This window comes from Mya arenaria, chromosome 9, assembly GCF_026914265.1.
Source record: "Mya arenaria isolate MELC-2E11 chromosome 9, ASM2691426v1".
NCBI classification, from domain to species: domain Eukaryota; kingdom Metazoa; phylum Mollusca; class Bivalvia; order Myida; family Myidae; genus Mya; species Mya arenaria.
The window spans coordinates 28,670,031-28,691,235 of NC_069130.1; the positions used below are offsets into that span (position 1 = coordinate 28,670,031).

The window sequence follows — 21,205 nt, forward strand, 5'->3', positions numbered from 1 at the left end:
TGTTAATATGTTTGCGTCTATAGTTCATTGCCGTATATATTTGAGCCTTGTGTCCCTAAACAGGAATTATTTATGAATTTTCGAATACTGGGCTTGTCCCTGTATTTTTCATTGTATCATTATTTTCAATATGATAGCTATATTTGGCTTTCATATTTGTACAGTTGAAATCTTTATAATGTGAAAAGGCATGAAATGTACAATGTGATGTGTTGTTATCGTCAATAGTCAAAGCTATTTGGTAAAGGTCGGAGAAGGACTAGTGACCAATTCCTTTCACGACCCAGGGCAAATAGTTTCAGCTATTTACCGACGAGTCATTAATGATAAAGATTCTACAGTTTCAATAAAAAAATGTTTACATAAATAGTTTTTCATAAGATTTATTTCAGGTTAATAACCTTTTTTCGATAAGTTTAATTTACCCGAACAACCCGAAAGTCTTGACAATAAGGATTTGGAAAAAACTCGCTATTTAAATAAGTGTCTCGTTTCTTTGCTAGCTAGCTCGGTCACGCTAGCTTTAATAAACCTATAAACCTTTTCTCGGACTGCCGTGTCTCAAAAAATAAATATGTAATCAGTAATATATACACTAGATTAAAACTGATTACTGACAAAACCAAATGATTGGAAATAATTATTATGGTTCAAGAATCAATGTTTATTATCCCAAACCTACCTACCTATTTATTTTCTATATATGCGTACTCATTTTCAAACATCATTAAGTATGCATTATCTAATTAATTGTGCAAGAAGTTTATAGTATTAGTTCCGTTTAGTTATTCCGGTGCATGGATAAAGTGCATAAGTCAGGTGTCTTTTATGATATGATTATCAAATTCTATAGATACTGTTGTTAATAATATGATAAAATATACTATGTAATAGTTAAGTACATTTATGTATTTATGATATATTTATCAAACTTTAGGTACAGCTGCTATTTATTTGATACAATTATACTTGTTTATAGTTTATAGTTTACTTGTTCGCTATTTGAAATTGTATACGTAAGCCATTGTATTTGATGGGTCATGTTGGACTATTTCAAATAATTATATAGTTCGTGTTATATTTCCTCGAATAAACTTTCTTCTTCTTCTTCGTACTGGGAATCAAACCATTGTATCGCTTACCAATTAGAAACTCTATGGGTGTCCAAACCTAAAATCAAGAAGAAGTGCAATGCTCCATTAATGCACCAGTCAATTGTAACCACGGCCTTCCCCGCGACCCCGCTAGGTCCGGGGGTATACCGGGGATAGCGGGCGAAATTGGCCGTGTTATACCTTCCAGGTGGCCCCGCGATGCCGAGTGAATGCGGTGGTTTTGTTTTCGTGCTGAAAATAGCAGGGAATGGGCCTTACCTAGCATACCGGGTTGCGGGGGCATTTGGTGGGGGAATTTACCAGCAGTTTTTTCCCAGAGGGCGGAATTTTTACCCGATATTGGCTGGAGTCCCCGCTATTCCCCGGACCTGGGGCCGTGGTTATATTGACTGGTGCATTAAAGTGACACTCTTATTCAAAATCAATGCATACACATGCATAACAAACATCAATTTTGACTGATAAACCATTAATTACTTACTAAATAATGCATTTATTGATAATATTAATTACTGATAACAAGATTGTAACCGTGTATTTAATAGCAGAAAGCGCAAAAATATTAAATAATTGGTGAATGCTAAAATATTTACTGTGGTCTACTATAGTCTTATAAGGTAGAAATACTGTGTTTAATGCTCATTTCTTTCAAATTAAACTCGGTATCCTTCCTCGACATTTATTCATCAATTTTGGAATATTAGGACAATATTATTAATTGTGGTAAATCTTATCTGGGAGTAAGAGTGCATCTTTAATTAAATAGTTTTTTTGGAGCATAGTGCACAGACAAAATGAAACCCTGGTTAAAGCTACCAGTTCTTTAACGTGCACTAGTGTAAAGCACCTCTCGCCCGATTTGTATTTTAGTGGTGCAGCGGGGAGTCGAACCTGCGATGGACAGTCAAGTGTGTAACCACTATACCACTGACCCACCACTATTCCGTGTGTTTGTGTGTGTAAGCAACTTTGTATGTGCCGAATACAAAACAAACCGCGGCATAATTATGAACCGTTATTACTTTTCCTCTAATTGTATCTTTTCGAGGTTGTAACTTTTTTACAATTAGGAATTCATGATCATTGGTAAATATGACATTGGAAAGAGTTTTTTTTATTTGTTATTTATCAATTTTCTTATTCGAATGGTAAGTAGGTAACGAAAACCCTTACTGTGCAATAAGTGGCGTGCGGATGAATTACAACGATATTCACTTACTAAGTACGCTACTAATTGAGCGCTGTAATTGACATTATGGTACAAAACAGTCACTAAACCCTTTCATAGCCCCGTGTTTATAAGTATACATTACTTGCACTCCGTTCTCGTGTATAATTTTAGTAACTCCGGAAGTTACAGGGTGCAGTATCTAATACTGAACACATTCTGTACCATGGTTAAAGTGATTTCAGTTTTTTTCAAATCATACATTTATTCTCATATCAGACCGTTTTACCATATTTTAATTTTGTCTATACACATAGATACCGAAACTATACCACTAAGGCGGAGTTTCACCCTAATTTAACTATCGTGCGGCTAAACTACCGTGTTGAACGCTTTTCACTTATAAATTTCTCAATGTGCAGTCCTGACTGTTCTGGGTTGAATGTCGCGGTTTATTCATACATATGATCCTGAGATATTACTTAAAAGCAGACACGTGTCACGAGTGAAGGGTTCTCACTTAAATCAATATCTAAGTAAAGAAATAAATATGAGACCATTCTTCTCAGTATTATCTTAATTTTGATTGTTCAAATGCGTTTAAATAATAACAATAATATAACAGGTTACGGTTTGTTTTCTCTAATAATAATACCCATAATCATTGTAAGTCCAATAACATTAGTTATCAAATTAAATGGAAATGATTGAATGTCAAAAATATTCAGTAATTTAAGATTACACATTTCATTTCATTCAATTACTGTATAAATCACGATAAATGCATTCCTTAACATTATCAAATTAAATGGAAATATTAACATGCACTGTTGTTTTTTTTCCGATTTAACATTAAATTCATTACTTTATAAATGCATTCCAAAACATTTAAGAAAGATCTGTTTCATAAGTGCCTGATAATGTATGCAGTCACAGACCTATACATCATATTTTCAATGATGCAGTGGAATGAAAGAAATATGTTAATAATATATTTCTTGAAGGCATTTATCATTTAAAACACTTTTTACTAACTCAGACACAAGGAATGCAATGAATAATCACATATTGGTTCCGGCTTCCTGTATATAACAAGAGTACATGCATGTTATTTTTGTATAAGAAAACCTAATTTAAACAGCTTACAATTGAGATCTTGGCAAATAATTATATTTGTCATAAGGACCCCATTAGAAATAAGTTGAATAACTTTAATGGGTTATCCTGTGTTATATATTTGTCACATTGAATTAAATCTTTATTAACGCACTTATGTATCCAAAGCATTCTAATGATGTTGTGCTTTAGTATATATATCATCACTAATACTTTGTCAATCAGTCTGTGTTATAACTTTATGAGATATTTGGTTTGTTACTGTGACATATATATGCACGAATAAATCTATCTATCTATCTATCTAACTCCTCTTGGATTGGCCGTTTCTGTCTTGTCCGTTTTGACTACTTAAAATAGCAATCGTTTGAAGTATCCAGATGAAAAATGGATGCGTATTCCAAAATCAGAAAATTGAGGAAAAAACTGCGACAAATTGAACACTTAGAATTAATTGAACGTGACCTTACTGACGAAGAAGTGGCAAAGGTGATATATACTTGATTTCACATTGATATTGATAGTGACATAGTATGTTTTCTACTAAAAGTCTCAATTCGGTTTGCATCACATTGATTTTAATTGAGGACAAAAAAATTGTTTGGTTTGGGTGACATCGGTTTCTAAAACAGGTAGGGTCAGTTGGCCTGTGGGTAGACCAAAGCTTGTCCGAGTGATAACTCAACAATTTCTGGATGTATGGTCATCAAACTTGACATGAAGGTTGGGCTTGACCAGTAGATGACCCCTATTGATTTAAGGGCTCATCGGGTCAAAGGTCAAGGTCACAGTGGCCTTTAATGGTAAAAGGATTTTAAAGCTTGTCCGAGTGATAACTCAACAATGCCTAGACCTATGGTCATCAAACTTGATATGGAAGTTGGACCTTACCAGTTTATAGCCCCTATTGTTTTTGGGGGTCATTGGACCAAAGATCAAGGTCACATTGACCTTAAATGGTAAAAGGTTGACCAAGTGATGACTTGACAATGCCTACACCCATGGCCCTCAAACTTGACTTGGAGGTTGGGCCTGACCAGTAGATGACCCCTATTGATTTTAGGGGCCAATGGTCAAGGTCACATTGACCTTGAATGATAAAAGGTTGTCTGAGTTATAACTCAACAATGCCTGCACCCATGGCCCTCAAACTTGACTTGGAGGTTGGGCCAGATCAGTTGATGACCCCTTTTGATTTTAGGGGTCAAAGGTCAAGGTCACAGTGACCTTGAAAGCAAACTCGACAATTCCTGATTCTATGAACATCAAACTTGACATGAAGGTTGGGCCTGACCAGAAGGTGACCACTGTTGACTTTGGGGTCATCTGGCCAAAGGTCAAGGTTACAGTAACCTTTAACTCAAAAAAGTTAACAAATCTTCTCCCAGTGATATCTCAACAATGCCTGGACCTATGATCATCAAACTTGACATGGAAATGGGGCCTTATCAGAAGATGACCCTTATTGATTTTAGGAGTCATAGGGTGAAAGGTCAAGGTCAGTGTGACCTTTAATGTGAAAATGTTGTTCGAGTGATAACTCGACAATGCCTGCATCCATGGCCCTCAAACTTGACTTGCGCCTGACCAGTAGATGACCCTTTATGATTTTAGGGGTCATCGGGTCAAAGGTCAAGGTCACAGTGACCTTGAATGAAAAAAGCTTGTCTGTGTCATAACTTGAAAATGCCTATACCCATGGCCCTCAGACTTGACATTTAGGTTTTTGGTGACCAGCTGATGGTTCCTATGGATTTTGTGGTCATAGAGTCAAAGTTCATGGTCATAACACACTCTATCCTCACACTTTGAATGGCCATACTCTTAAAACTGCCTCAACGGCATCAAATGTCAGTGACAAATCAGCTGTCATTTCAGTCCATGCATATTTCATTCAATTGTCTATATAATCCTGACAACATGGCGCTCAGGTGGGGCATAATGTTTAACAAACATATCTTGTTTTATTTGAATTGATAGACTTTATGTAAGAACGTTATTGTTTCATTGGAGAATGGTAACGTATTCTGCTGTATTAATCTTTAAAGATTTCAAACCTCATATTAAAACACACACTTAGAAAATAAGTATATATATTTTTAAAACGAAATAAATACCAATGAACTATAAAATCGGTAATCTACCTAATTTATAGGTAGGGTCAGGTAACCTGAACCAAATTATTTTTTTCGGCTTGGGTAGTTTAACATTAACAATGTACTATTGTGAGATAGGATTAGAAAGCCCTCGTGTAAAAACCTCAGCTAACTTAAGTGTACCTTATAATATCAATACATATATGTTTAAAATATTATCATTATTTATAGTTTATTATTCTTACTGTTATTCAGTGTATCAAAAAGAACAGTATCAGAGAAGAGCTTCTGAGTCTACTTCATGACAACACAAATCCCTCCATCTCAGTGGGAGAAGATGACAATGACATCAGCTCATCAACTGCTGCATCATATAGCAATACCAGTCAATCACAGAGTGATTTTGCCCAACCTCCTGTATCTGAGGTTGATGTGAATGTCTCAGTGGACGATGAGGAAGCTGACGAGAATGAATGGGTTAAAGTGATAAAGGACTTGAACCCAGGGAATGTTAACAACAGTAGTAGGAATGATAACAATGGTAATGGTGAGGCTGCTGATGAAAAAAACAGTGTTGGAAGTGATGGTGGGAAAGTTGCAACGGATGCTGATGCTGGATCAACTATGACCAAAAGGTATTTGGAATTATTCCGTATTATTAATTTATTGGTTCCAAATTTTACCTGAATAATATGAAGAGTTATTGATAAAAAAATCATATTCAGGCCAATTTCAGCACATGCAGTAGGACTTGGAAAAAACTTGTAAATAAATTGTATGATTTTCAGTAATTATAATCACCTTCATCGGTAAAAGTTCTAAGTAGTGAATAATTTAAAATCTTGTCTACATAAAAAGTACATTGTCACTAGAAGAGCTTTTTGCTCATTATTCAAGATTGAGACCACAGCTATTTAACCTTATCTTTGTTATGCACAGGTTTGAACAGTTGTAAGAAAAACTTTTGAACATATAGCCAAGATTGTTTCTGCAAGTTTCAATCATATTCAATTAAGGAATGAATCGCGGGGTTGATGTCATTATCGGGGTATGAACGCAATTGGGTTGGTCAATGTGTGTGGAGTCCGAAGGACTCCACGCGTACTTTGACCAACCTAATTGCGTTCATATCCCTGATAATGACATCAACCCCGCAATTCATTCCTTATATTTACACCAATAGTTCATTATTTCATTCAAGAATTGTTAAAAAATACTTTATTTCATTTAAGGTAACCTTTCAGTAATCCGTTCTTACCCATTCGGTAAATAGAACGACCCGACTATAACCGGAAACATTTTTTTCAAATGACGTCACAATAACGCGGGAAAAGATCAACCACTTGAAATCACTTTGAAACGTAAAATTGAAACACTTCTGGTACCAATACATTTAAAATATAATAAACTAACACTTTTAAAAATGTTGATCTATATTTTACGGGACCTGCAGACACAATACAACCAATAACAAGATCAATAGCTTTCATGTATATTGTTATGCAATGAATTACGATCCGAACATATCCGAAGATGTTGCGTTCATCGATTGATGAACGCAATTGCCGAAAGGCAGTTCATTTAAGGAATGGAAGTTGAGGTGTAAATATTTGGTTAATAAGTCCACAAACACTCATCTATACTTATATAAAACAAAGAAGTTGAAAGTACATGTATTCATTACAAGAATATGTTTTAGTCATTATGCTATGGAATTTTTGCAAACATACACCTTTTCATAGGTTTGACCAAATTTGGAAGCTCTATAAATGTGTATATGCCTTTGTGCTTCATATTCAGGTTTAAACCAATTTTGCTGTATTCTGCAGATGTGCACATACAAAAGAAGTGTATTAATTTCCTTAGGTCTTTAAGGCATCATGAACATATATTGAAAACATATTATTATAAGAAAAGTACATCATGTTATTAATAAATGCAATATTTCTTTTGAAGGGCAGTGACCAAGGAGAAGGATGTGTTTAAGAAGCCAAGTAGCCCAGACGTGTCTCCTACCAAGAAGCTGAAGACTGAGAAAGGTAAGATGGTTCCATTAATGAGAAAATGGTGTGTAATATCAGATAAGTTACCAATGTTGATTTGAGTTGTTAACAGCGAATATCTTCAGTGAAATAGATGGAATAGTGGCAATGCCTTACTCTCCTTATCTACTTTCATTTTCAGCAAATGGGTGATGGACCCATGTCCTGTAGTTTGGTTAAGCTGATTTTGAGAGGTGCAATAAAAGTTGTATAAGTCACAAAAAGAAACAATTGGAAAAAAATACATTATTTTCAATATTTTTTTGTAGTGAAAGACACTAGCAGAATTTGGTGGCAGGAAACTGTTCACTATACCATTACATGTCAACATCTCGGCTCTCCTGAATAAATATGTCCTACATTTAACACATGCTTTACGGCTTAGCCAAGATAAAGTGGACACTTGTGTTGCACGAAGGTCAATTTTTAAAGTGGTTCAAATCGTTAAAATTCAATATGAGTTTGCAAGCTTAATGCTTCAAGCATTATGTTCTAAAACTGTTCTTTTGTAGCAGACCTGATAAAAAAGTTACAGACTGATATATACAAGTAGACGTGTAGGCCTACGGACTATGCATATTGAAGCATAACATGTTTTGTTTGGAAAGTAGATGCAACCTTCCTACCTTCTTTTTGCTCATAAAGTACTGGTAATGTGTAAACATTAAACATTTGAGCCAAAAATTTGATTCTGAATCAAATGAAAATATTTATATGTGTAGGATTGCAAGAACCATCAAAAGCAGAAAAGAAGTCACACTTATATTTAGCAGAATTATTTAGATAACAGCTCAATATAATCAAATTTCCTTTTAGATCAAACATATAGGTGTCTTTTGTTAGCATACAAAGTCTTGAATGACTTACACTTCTTATTTTTTTAAAAGCTTGAGTCACAAATTTATGCTACAGAGGGGCTACAGACTATACAAACACAGTAATCATTCTGGAAACATAATTATCTGTTTGCATTATACAGCAAAAGTATCATCTTTTACCAACTGATCATCCCCAGGCCCTATCATCCCTTGAACATTTACCTCAGCAAAATATGTAATTTATGACACTTTATTCTAAAACGTGGAAACAACCAGCGAAATAACAGTCATTTCTTGACATGAAAACTATTTTAAGTGCTTGTAGCACTAGGTCTCCAACTTAAAAAAATTGCTATTAACAGTCAAACTTGCAGAAACAAAAGAAGATGTAAAGAAATAGTAACAGAAGCTTTTTATCTTGCATTTATACTTGTTACGAAGGGGCTATGGACTATACAGGCTAGGTTCCGCATGTGCTTAATTATGTGTTTACTTAATATCAAAAGGTTAAAAATTGAAGTAAATTGAAACATTAAATGTTCAAAAGTGTATAATAGCATGATATAGTATATTTACCTGTTGAAACAGTGCTTTCAGGGAAATGCACAGAACTGAGCATTTCTCAGAAAATTATCTCCTAAATTGACAGAACTGAGACACATATAAGCATCAAAGATTAACCAATGTTTGACTTAATTTGTGTTAATATTATTTTCATACCAATATATACTTATTTCTTTTTACATAAATATTAACATTAAATTAAGTTGTATATTGAATACCAATCCTGACTTAGATTTGATTGGGCTATCATCTGCCATTACCTGCTTTGTATCTTTGTGCCATAACAACTTCAAGTATATGTTAAGAAATCTCTTGGCATTAATATAAGTGAAGTATTTCATTTATGTGCAAATTTCAAACTATTTAAACTGGTATTTCATTTTCTTTTTCTTTTTTTAACTATAAGAGATGCATTCTCCATATAAAGAAAGCCACTGTATATTCATTCAAATGGGGAAGATTCATGAAGGCTTTTTTGTCCCGCAAAAATTGTGTTATTCTGTGCTTTAAAATGAATTTAAAAAAGCACTAGTGACTATAGTGCTTTTTTAAATTTATTTTCAAGCGCAGAATAACACAACTTTTAGCATGAAATAATGCATGACGTATCAATACGTATTATTGGTTTCTTATAATTATGCAAATTATACACATGTGAACAGCAATAAAAAGCTAACAACACACTAAGTGATTAAATTTGCATTGTTTAATGCTCATAAATTTATCACTTTTAAAAAAATTGTTGCGCGATTGCGAAGCTGTAATTGAGCCTCTGCCTACATACCCGTTTGATTTCATGCGAAACTTCCTGGTAAACATTAACAAGCTAGATATCGCACACACAGACATTTTAACCCTTAAGTACTTTGTACATAAAACAACCAAGTGCATTTGTTTTATGCCGGCCGGGACGCGCTTAGTGCGGCTGTCGAGAGTTGTCAAAATAGGAGGTCGCGGGAGTTGTCGGGTCGCTGAGGAGATTGTTCCCGAAAATGGGAGCTTCAATGACTGAGCTGAATAATGAAGATGAAGTTTATTTGAAAATCAAGTCCTTTATTTATTTTGAAAGCAAACACACACATATATATATATATATATATATATATATATATATATATATATATATATATATATATATATATATATATATATATATCAATAAACACAAAGTACAAATAGATGTTACTATACTTAAACTAATTTGGGGAAATTAGCATACAACTCGCTTTTAAAAATGCATGTGAAAGGTTAACTGGTTGACAACATTTCATATTACAATTAGTTTAATTTAATAATTGTTTGTTTAATAACTTTAATAAAATGAACTTTATAAATACTTGCAAACAGAAATAACATCTGTACATTTCTAAGTGAGTTCATATTTTAAGACAAATAATTGAATAACATAATTTCCACATAATTCAAACTTGTTATTATATGAATATAACTTCTAAATGTTTTAACAATAAATTCACAAAATATTAAAACTATTATATTTAAAAGTACTTTGATAAAATAAATTGAGTTAAACACAAAAAAGTAATATATAAAAATAATGACAACATACCTGAATAACGAAGATGAAGTTTATTTGAAAATCAAGTCCTTTATGATTTTCAGGACACAGGCTTCATCTTAAATACTAAGTTTTTAACAATATGATACAGATCTCAGATTTGATAAGCATCATTAAATCATTAACTTGTCAGTACAAAAAATTCTAAAATTGAAGCTGAGTATCCTGAGGGATTGTGCTACTGTTTTGAAGAAAAATATATGATAGGTTGACATCAATTAAGGTAATTAAAGGAAACCACTTAGCCTAAGGTGGCCAAATTATTAAACTTAAAAACAAGTTGAGAATCTAAAAAGATATTTATAAACTGCCAAAAATATTATACAGGCTGCAGGCATTAATATGTTTACATGATGTATAGACATGCAAAGTTCGAAAAGGAGTTTTAGTCATAATAGTTATTCTTAAACTATAAATCTAAATAAGTAATTCTGAGTTATTTAACAAAATATACATATTATCCAAATAAAATAAATATGTGTAATTTACAATTATCATTTTTACATAAATTTATATTTAATTTATGTAACAAAAATTTGGGGCATAATATTCCCCCCTACTACGGAGACTTTGGTCCCCAAAGTTTGAAAAGGGTTGAACCTTTAGGTCATAATATTAAACATAAACATAGTAAAGCAAAAGCAAATCAAATTACCTTAAACAAGTATGCAGTGACATATATGTAGAGAAACAAAATAATACATAGTTATATATAAATCGATGAGTATGGCATGTCGTGTTGTTGGTATAGTATATCATGTCATGAAAATGTCCAACTTTCTTTTACTCATTTGTTATAGGCATAATAAAAGTTGAAGAAAACTAGGTATATTGTAGTGTGACCTCAACAATGAGGACATATTGACGTCTGCATGTGATTTCTAAACACAGTTTTGATATATGTCGGAATGTAAAATATCTATTAGTATATAATTACTGTAGTGAAGAAATAACAATAGCACAAGAAAAACAATAATGTCAACATGAGAACTGGTAAGATTCATACAACACCTGGTATCCCTGAAAGTTAGAAAGGGTTTTAAAACACCAGCAACGATTCTGAGAAAGAAGAGAGATGTAGAGCACTTATTTATTTCAACAAGCTTGTCAAAAGCACCTATATATTGCAATAGGTTTGTCAAATCAGAATCATTACTGAGTCAAGATAGAAGAAGATAAGACAGAAAAGCGCGCATAAAAAATAAAGGGTGTACCTAGTCATTTGTAAACTTACAGAACATCACGGTATATTGAAATCTTAATGCAACATTGTTTATCTTCTGAGCTTTTCATTCTTATGATACGTTTGAAGAAATTCTTGCTCGTACTTCATCTTCTCTTCAGCCCAATCAGTGCACCACACTTGCCAGTCTTCTGCCCTGTTCCTTGGGTTTCCAGAAAACTTTGGCAATGTGATTGCTCCCATTTCGGTTTCCTCTTCCCTAATAACCTCAAAGACAAGAGTCTCTTCGACGGCCGAGTCACTAATATCACTTAGGTTAAGTGAATCCTCGTAGGCAGTTCCTGTCACAGCGTCTGGTGGCTGTTGCTCACTGACTGTACTGCGCAGGTAATACTGTCGATTTGCTGGCGTTGTCATTAATCGCCGGTTTCCCCACCAAACCTTTTATGCCGGTCGGGACGCGCTTAGTGCGGCTGTCGAGAGTTGTCAAAATAGGAGGTCGCGGGAGTTGTCGGGTCGCTGAGGAGATTGTTCCCGAAAATGGGAGCTTCACTGACTGAGCTGAATAACGAAGATGAAGTTTATTTGAAAATCAAGTCCTTTTTGATTTTCAGGACACAGGCTTCATCTTAAATACTAAGTTTTTAACAATATGATACAGATCTCAGATTTGATAAGCATCATTAAATCATTAACTTGTCAGTACAAAAAATTCTAAAATTGAAGCTGAGTATCCTGAGGGATTGTGCTACTGTTTTGAAGAAAAATATATGATAGGTTGACATCAATTAAGGTAATTAAAGGAAACCACTTAGCCTAAGGTGGCCAAATTATTAAACTTAAAAACAAGTTAAGAATCTAAAAAGATATTTATAAACTGCCAAAAATATTATACAGGCTGCAGGCATTAATATGTTTACATGATGTATAGACATGCAAAGTTCGAAAAGGAGTTTTAGTCATAATAGTTATTCTAAAACTATAAATCTAAATAAGTAATTCTGAGTTATTTAACAAAATATACATATTATCCAAATAAAATAAATATGTGTAATTTACAATTATCATTTTTACATAAATTTATATTTAATTTATGTAACAAAAATTTGGGGCATAATATTTGTAGTTCACGAATAAACATGAACTGTTGATTGATATTATGTTAGTACATATACATGATACAATCAACCTAACTGATGTTGAAGGTCCACATGCACAGTATGAAGTACAAAACATGGAACAGAATGTGAAAAAAGTCTTCTTTTAAATACTGACATCAAGTAGATAATTATGACATAAAAGCAGTATAGTCCGTAGCCCCTTGAACTATCATTTATGTGTTTATACTTATGTCAAAAAGATTATAACTGAACACCAAAAAATTTGTATAATATCAATATGAGGCTATTAAACAACATTGAAATTACATTTTAACACCATTATATTGCACTGAATGAATCTTAAACACAACTGATTGTAATCTGCTCTGTATTTACGGATTAAAACCTTCGTTATGTACATATATTTAAGACAAGTTCTTATTTCTATTCTCCCTTAAACTATGTTTGCTTTCATTTTACTTTCATGATTCTGTTTTATTAAAAGCAAGCTGTAATTATGATCTGACCTTTCAATTTAAAAATAATTTTGAGGGGGGCTACGGACTATACAGGGCTACAGACAAAATAGTTTTGACTGTTGATTCTTCATTCAGTATGCTAGCTGCTAAATATTTTTGTGATAGCTTGCTGCCATTGCCTGGGAGTATAAAACAGATTGTCATTGTAATACATAATCATGTCACAGTTGTAGGACATGTTGAAAAGTGGGGCTACGGACTATACAAAAAAACGTCATTTTGGCAAAGTTATGAGAAATGAGTTGAAGACCTTTAGTAAAAATGTTTGTGATTTTCATGTGTTATAATATTCTATGTATTCATAATAGGTGTTCTATTATTCAATACACAAAGTTTAGTAGTACTTTTTCATTGTAGAATAAGTAAGGGTGAAAAAAGGAAAATGTATAACAAGTGTACACATTTACAATTTTCCACATAATTTCATCAATTTATAATATTGTACAATTTTCATTCCGTAAAAAGTAGTGTAAATAAGAATGGTGTTCTTAATTGGAAAACATTATTTTAGCAATGTATCCAAGATTGCCTTTATGAGCTATATGTTTAAAAAATGGCTATTTTTGGGTGCAACAGCTAACATCCAAAATATGGCCATTTCTGGACATTTCAAACGGTATATTTGGAAAACCATTGAGAAAATATATATAAAACTACATATTGCTGGAAAGGTCTTATTGAGTACTATCAAAATACATTAAAGTGTCAAAGATCTTATGTAAATGAAAGCCAAAACCAGCATATAACATTGGAAAAGTTAAATGTCCACTTTATCTTGACTAAGCCGTTTAATATCTTGATTCTTTTAGGAATCTTGAGGAAGCTGGACCTACAACACCCCTTCATTACTCCTTCTGTTTTTCAGGTAAAACCAAGTCTGGACTGGTTGAGAAATGGAGAAGCTCCAGCTTCAATGTACAAGTTCTGGAGGGCCATAATGACCTCATTTTGACTGTAGACTGTGCTGATAACATCCTTGTGTCCGGCAGGTAGGCTACATTACACTATTATTTATATTAGGTCAGTTCTTGAGTCCATAATCTGATAACCTCTTTGTGTCTGGCAGGTTAAATTACAGGCCCCGATTTCTCATAACTGTTAAGCATAACAGGCTTAAGTAGCTTATTTCAATTAGCTAAAATACATACTTGAATTTAGCTTTTATGAAAGGAAAATGGTTTATTGTGATTATCATAAATTTAATTCTTATCTAAAGTATAAAAGTTCTTGAAGAAGTTAATATTACGCAAATTATTGAAAAACAAAAATAGTGAGCTTAGCTTAATCCGGTTATAAAGGACTTAAGAAGTTTTGAGAAATTGGGCCCAGGTTATTCAAAATAATTATAATATTTACATTTCCCCAGTATTTTGTATAGAGAAAACATACAGGTTATGGCATCATTGTTTAAATGGTATTGCACTTCAAGGTCATTTAATCATTGAATGGTATTCAAAGTTACTAATATCCGCTACGGTTTTATACAAACTTGAATTGTCAATCACCTTTTTTAACAATAGATAATCTGTCGCTGTGATTATTCAGCAATTAGAAATTATTTCAAATGTAAAATAAGGAGTCATCACAAATGTTGCCTGTGTTTATGCTGTAAGAATGCATGAAGGCACGCTGTATATATGTTACAGTGTATGTGATATGTTTTAATGCGTTAGCTATGCAACAATGTGTTTGATTCGCTACAGTCGAGACACAACTGTCCGTGTCTGGAAGCTGGAGCCAAGTGCAAGAGAACTACGGTGCCTGGGCGGTCACACGGGCTCCATCACTGATGTTCTCATCCTGCCCGCGAAACAGTGCCCGCAGATAAGTAAGTTAGGCCCTAATTCACAAAAATACTGAAGTCATTTCTCAATCTCAACTCTTTACCAATATACACCATATACAAGATTCAAAATCTTAAAAATTATAATTGTTTTTCTATTTATCAATGTTTTCTAACAAAGAAGAAATAAATATGAGTCATCATTTATGCATTTTCTAAGCATTTTCAGTGCTTTAGAATTATTATTCTGTGAGAAAATTATTTTTTAAAAGTGAGTTATACCATATGATGTTATTAAACTTGTTTTCAATTATGCTGTGTGTTATATGGTAAAATGCGCCGTGAAATTTTGCTCAAAAATATTTTTATTTCATTCAAGATTGTAGGGCTTATGATCGTTACTTTCTAGATCTAAATTTGTTTTTTGCGTAAGCTGCATTTCAATAAAAAATATCTTAAGGACATTAATCACATAGATTCTTCCTGTAACTTTCAGTTCAGCCCGAGCACTCTTAAGCAGTGTAAGGTTTACGACTAAGATATCTTATTGAAAGGGAGCCCAGGGCTTAATTTGGAGTTACTTGGGTCAGTGCCATCACAGAGTGGAATGTATACATTTCTCTATCTGGTGAAGTGTTCACCTGGGGCTAATGATAGTCATTTCTTTTTGCATTAAAGCATGAAATTTGATTTAAAATAAAAGGGTAGGTAAATGAAGTTGATATTTTGTCCAAGCTCTTTTTGTGCTGACATTTGTCTAACAAGGAAACAGGCTAAAAACCTTTAATTTCAAAATATAGAAATATCAAGTTCATATTTCACTGATAAATCTTGAAAAAAACACCTGAAAGCATATTATAGGACATTTTTACCTTTGTTTTAGGCAGCCATTTTGGTGTGTCAGAAAACCTCCACATCGTCTTCAGTGTATCGACGGACTGTAACCTGAAACTTTGGATTGCAGAGACTGGTGAGTAGTGCTTTAGGTTAACAATTGCAATAAGGCAAAGACATATTAGTTTCTCAGACAGATTTAATAATTGTTGTATAATCAATTTACAAATTATTTTGAAATAAAAATGTTAAATTCTATGCATATATTTTTTTTTAACTATAATTGTAAAATAACACCAGTCATTTTTTAATAAAAATAATTCTCAGTATTAATCAAGCAAAAATCAAGTGCAATTGTCCAATGAATGTTTACATTAGCAACATATGGTTGCTATGCTGCAAATTGGAACCCCTTAGCAATATTTAGAAGTCACAAGATCTCGTGAGACTTGGCGTCTTGAACAGCGCCATGCAATATGGTTGACATTTCTTATCTTCATTTTATGTTCAGGAGAGCTGCTTACCACCATTTACACGTACAACCCCATCACAAAGGTGGCTTACTACGGACAGAATGCCTGGCTTATCATTGCTTCAGGTATATAACATTTTTAAGGCAATTAATTCAAAGATTTAATAGTGTCATCTTCCACACCTAAATAGCATAAGTTTTCAAAAATCAAAATAAAGCTAATAAAACTGGATTTATAAAGTTGATATCAAGGAAATTTTATATCAAGGAAATTTATAAAATCAGCTGTTCTGTAATAAAATTATGTTTTTAACATTTTCAATTCCGATAATAAATACATATACCTTCTCAGGAATATTTCCATTTTTCAGCTGGTGGTAAGCTGGAGTTATGGGACGTGCAGGATAAAGAAAACATCACGTCTGAACACGCCCACAGTGACACAATTACAGGACTGTGTGTAAGTATGTCAGAGTTCTTGGGCCATGATTATGAACAGTCTCAGGTATGAGCTCAGATTCAAACCATCTTTTGCTTCGAATAGTGGAGCTATAAATTTACTTGATAAAACTAACATTTGTAAATGTGAGCGTCTTAAACCAGGTATGAAATCACCACCAACAAAGATTCTTTTCTGCCCTTCCCCCATTAACTGAATTTTTTTATTTTTTAGAAATTGTACAAAAAAATATTTTTGTTCAACAAACAGAATAAAGATGATTCTTTGTAAGTTTATCAAGGTTAAAACAGTCAATCTGTGAGAGTGCATCTTGAATGCAAGACCTGAACAGCTGCTTCTATTTCTTTATGCAGTGATTGAGTTATTGCACTAAGGCACTCTTTGATTTTTCTCTTTGCTGTCAATTGTATTAAAATTTTGACCTTGTAGGTTACAGGCAACCATATCTTCACATCGTCAGGAGTTGATAGCGAAATCAAGGGGTTCGAAGTGCGCGACAGGAGTCTCCACTGTGTGTACGTGTCGGAGAATACACGTGACATCTCAGGCCACACGGTCACCATGAGGCAGGTGAGGGCGCTGGCTGTCAAGGGGGATAATCTTGTGTATGGGGATGATGGCGTCAACGTAAAAATCCTGAATTGGAGAAAAGGTGAGAGGTTGTTAGTTTGTATTATATATGTATGCTCATTTTTGTATGGGTATGGGCTGATGGCCTTTCTTACAATAAACTTTGAGCATTGTTTATTTATTCCAAATTATTTTAGCTAAATTGTTGGGCAGATAATTTCTTGCAAATTCATTATCAAATCATATTGAAACTTGGTGACAGTGTTTGTGGACATAATGTCTCAGTAAATTTAAATGTGGACCAGGTGGAGTTAAACAGTTGAAACCTGTTGGCTCGATATCCAAGGGACATCCCATTCCACAGAGTTCCAGTGTTTCTAACAAATTGTATGAATATAAGTATGACACATCAAATTCCGAGGAGTTCTTGTGTTTCTTATCTGTGATGTCAAATGTCAACTTTTTTTGTTCCCATCTTCCTGCCAGGTTTGGTGAAGAAACTAGCGAACCACCGCGAGGAGTTTGGAATCACAGACACTCTGTGTTGCCATGGTGATGTAATGGTCACCTCGGCGTATGACCTTGACACCGGACATGGATACCTGAATGGTATAGCGTTCTTTTAATTTTATTCACCCAGAATGTTACAAAAGACAGAAAGCAATTATTCTCCGCAGAATATGTTAAAAATATTACCTGCATACTATAGATCATATAAAGGGACATTGAATTATTGTTTCAATTTGATTTTTTCCTTATGTTACTAAACAAAGCATTAAAACATTTTATCCGTTTTTTCTTACTTTTTTTGACCGCCATAGTACCTAATCTAGTGTATTATCTATTGTTAATTCATTTCAATTTATTCATATCAAATTTCAAGAGTTTGAATTACAATGCAAATGTTAATAACGTTTAAGCCACTTAGAGTTTAAAACTTTAAATTCACTTACGTTAAAAATATCATATAAAATTAAGGTGGTAAACATTATTTTGGTAAAATAGTTTACTGTATGAGCTGCAGTTAAAGGTTCAAAACTAAGATTTTATTTTTATACTCTGGGAGTTCATTAAAAATCTGTTCATTCTTGTTTCTCAGTTTTTGACATAACCTCTGACCCTGTGTACATGGCAACCATTGATGACAGTGACACTGGAAGAATACTTGACCTCTGTTGCCAGGAGACATCACCTGGGGTCATCACCATGGCAACCGCGGGAATGGAGCTACAGGTCTGGAACCAGGTGCCCAGCAAAAGGTGATATACTTTGTTTGAAATGGTCCTATATAATTCGCTAGGAATTCATGTTTTTCATTAAAAATATAATTGCTTGTAGACATTTCTCCCCAAAAATCATCTTATTTTGGCTAAAAAAGAGGAATAAAGACTGATATTGTGGAATAAACAAAAATGAAGATGTGTGAAGAAATTGAATGCTGTGATGCCTGAAACACTTAACATTTTCTTTTCGCCTGAATCTTTTTGGTTTTATAGATTAACAGCCAAACATTTTAGCATGTCAACAAACCATTTCCTAACTCCATAAAGTTTGTATACTGTTTATGATCACTTCAAATTTAGTACAATGTTTCAAGTGGAAATCGGGTAATTAAATATCAATTTCATTTTGAGTTATGTTTCGTATTAAGTTTGTATCATTCCAACTTTGTTAAAAGTAAATTACAACCCAAAACATTTTCAAAGTGCTCTGAGTTACAAACTATGTTTCCTAAGACACGATAACTAAAATACTATATGGTCATATGATGACTTATATAGATCTACATAATCTGTGTCTTTAATGACCCAAAATAGGCAACTTTTTGAAAAGTTATATCAACATTACATAACTGTATTGATATTTCAACATGGGGAGCCAAAAGCCATCCTAATTAAGATCTTTATCATTACAGTAAAGATGCCACAGTGTCCGCTGTATTTTCACCACAACTTGCGAGGTTTGCAGAGAACTCGGACATAGAATCAGAAGCTGAATTCACAGACACAGACTCTGAAAGTCCTGAGGGCAGCAGGGCTAGCTCAAGAAGGGGGAGTGTTCAGGGACAGGGCTACATGTCCTGGTGTTCTCTCGTCTGATTGGTACACTGGCAAGGGATTCCCCAGTGTTCTGGCATCTGATTGGTGCACAGAAAATAAATTCCCAAGTTAACTTTCATTGGTTGGTGAGATGGTATTGGATTCCCCAGTGTTTTGCATCTGGTTGGTGCACAGGAAAGAAATTCCCAAGTGTTCTTTCATCGAATGTTGTGCTGGTATGGGATATCCCAGCGTTTTTGCATCTGATTGGTGTACTGGTATGGGATTCTCCAGTGTTCTATAATCTGATTGGTGCTTTTAACATTAAATAGGTGCCACAGTGATTGATTGGCCCATTTAAAATTCTTATATGATCTAATTGGTGCGGAGAAATGGGGCTATTCTTATAATCCTAATCTTGACATTCAGGAAGAGGATGGAATACCAAAATAATATCTGATCTGAGAAATGATCAGGAGTGCTCCATCTACTGATTGGTGTATACAGATTGAGGGATGGCAGTGATTTATTATCCATTGCTATTGTTGTGCTTGAGCGAACATGCTGCATGTTCTAAAATGAAGATCATATTGAAAAAACAATGATACACATTAATAGCTTGATTGAAAACTTTGTGACCATAGTTTCCTTTGTATTTATAATTAATAATTAGGCCAACTAACCCAGATTCGACAACTTTGTTGAACATTTTGAAATTTGATACACTGATAAATGATATTGGATAAGAAGATAATTGAAATAAAACAATTTGTTACAAGAATGAACAAAAAGACAAATTTAATATTATTTATTTAAGTTTGCTGTTGGTACATATATATATATATATATATATATATATAAAATATTGTTATAAATATGTTTGTATGTTGCTTTAAATGCATAGAATCTTGTGTTAATGTATTTACATCATAAGACTACATGTATATATGTTTAATTGGCTTGCTTAAAGTAAAGGTAATTGGGAAAATAAAGAATAATTATATCATAAATAATGTCGCTATCAGGAAATACCTTAAATATAACTTTTGATATATATAACTAGTCTATTTACTTTTCATATGAGATCATAAATCACTAGCCTTGAAAATGTTGCGGCTAAATAGCGACATTTTATGTATTTAGTGTTGTAAATCATCAAGTTAGTATAAATGTTATACATAGAATATGACATTACATTTTGTTGTCATTCACTACTAAATTTATTATATTTGTTTGTTTGTTTAAATTGATAAAAACCTAACATGGCTCATTTTTATCAATTTTGGAAAATAGTCAGATAAATACCATATCAAATGATTTCTGATGTTCTATCCTCTATATGTACATGCAATAATGTTTATTTATAAATTTAAAAGTAGATTTATAGTTATAAAAATGGTATTGAGCGTTTAACATATTTCACCTTAGTCTATTTGCATACATTCCATTCTGTGATAGCCATTATGACTTTTCAATAAATGAGAAAAAATATGTTCTGAATATTTATTACTTACACCCATAGGCAACTATAAATTCATTGCTAGATTTTTATCCCCACCCGCCCCCTCTTATTTTCTGCCACCCCTTAAAGGGACTGTACACCAGATTGGCATCAAAAAGTTTTTTTTCTGTAACGAATCTCAGGACAATTATTTAATAGAATGTGTTACGCTTTGATATTATAATTGTAAAAAAAAAAATACCAAAATGTAAAAAAAATTGTGTCAGAG

The 21,205-nt window shown here is 33.2% G+C and overlaps 1 protein-coding gene across 1 annotated transcript; it reads left to right on the forward strand.

Annotated features, from left to right (window-relative positions):
• Window positions 1–3,770: 3,770 nt before the first annotated feature.
• Window positions 3,771–20,967, forward strand: LOC128245328 (uncharacterized). The gene is made up of 12 exons (XM_052963452.1): window positions 3,771–3,888; window positions 5,751–6,130; window positions 7,452–7,534; window positions 14,183–14,306; window positions 15,021–15,145; window positions 15,984–16,070; window positions 16,446–16,532; window positions 16,778–16,866; window positions 17,296–17,518; window positions 17,923–18,045; window positions 18,536–18,695; window positions 19,352–20,967. The coding sequence occupies exons 1-12, from the start codon at window positions 3,787–3,789 to the stop codon at window positions 19,533–19,535; spliced, it is 1,767 nt and encodes a 588-aa protein (XP_052819412.1). The 5' UTR covers window positions 3,771–3,786; the 3' UTR covers window positions 19,536–20,967.
• The last annotated feature ends 238 nt before the right edge of the window (window positions 20,968–21,205 follow it).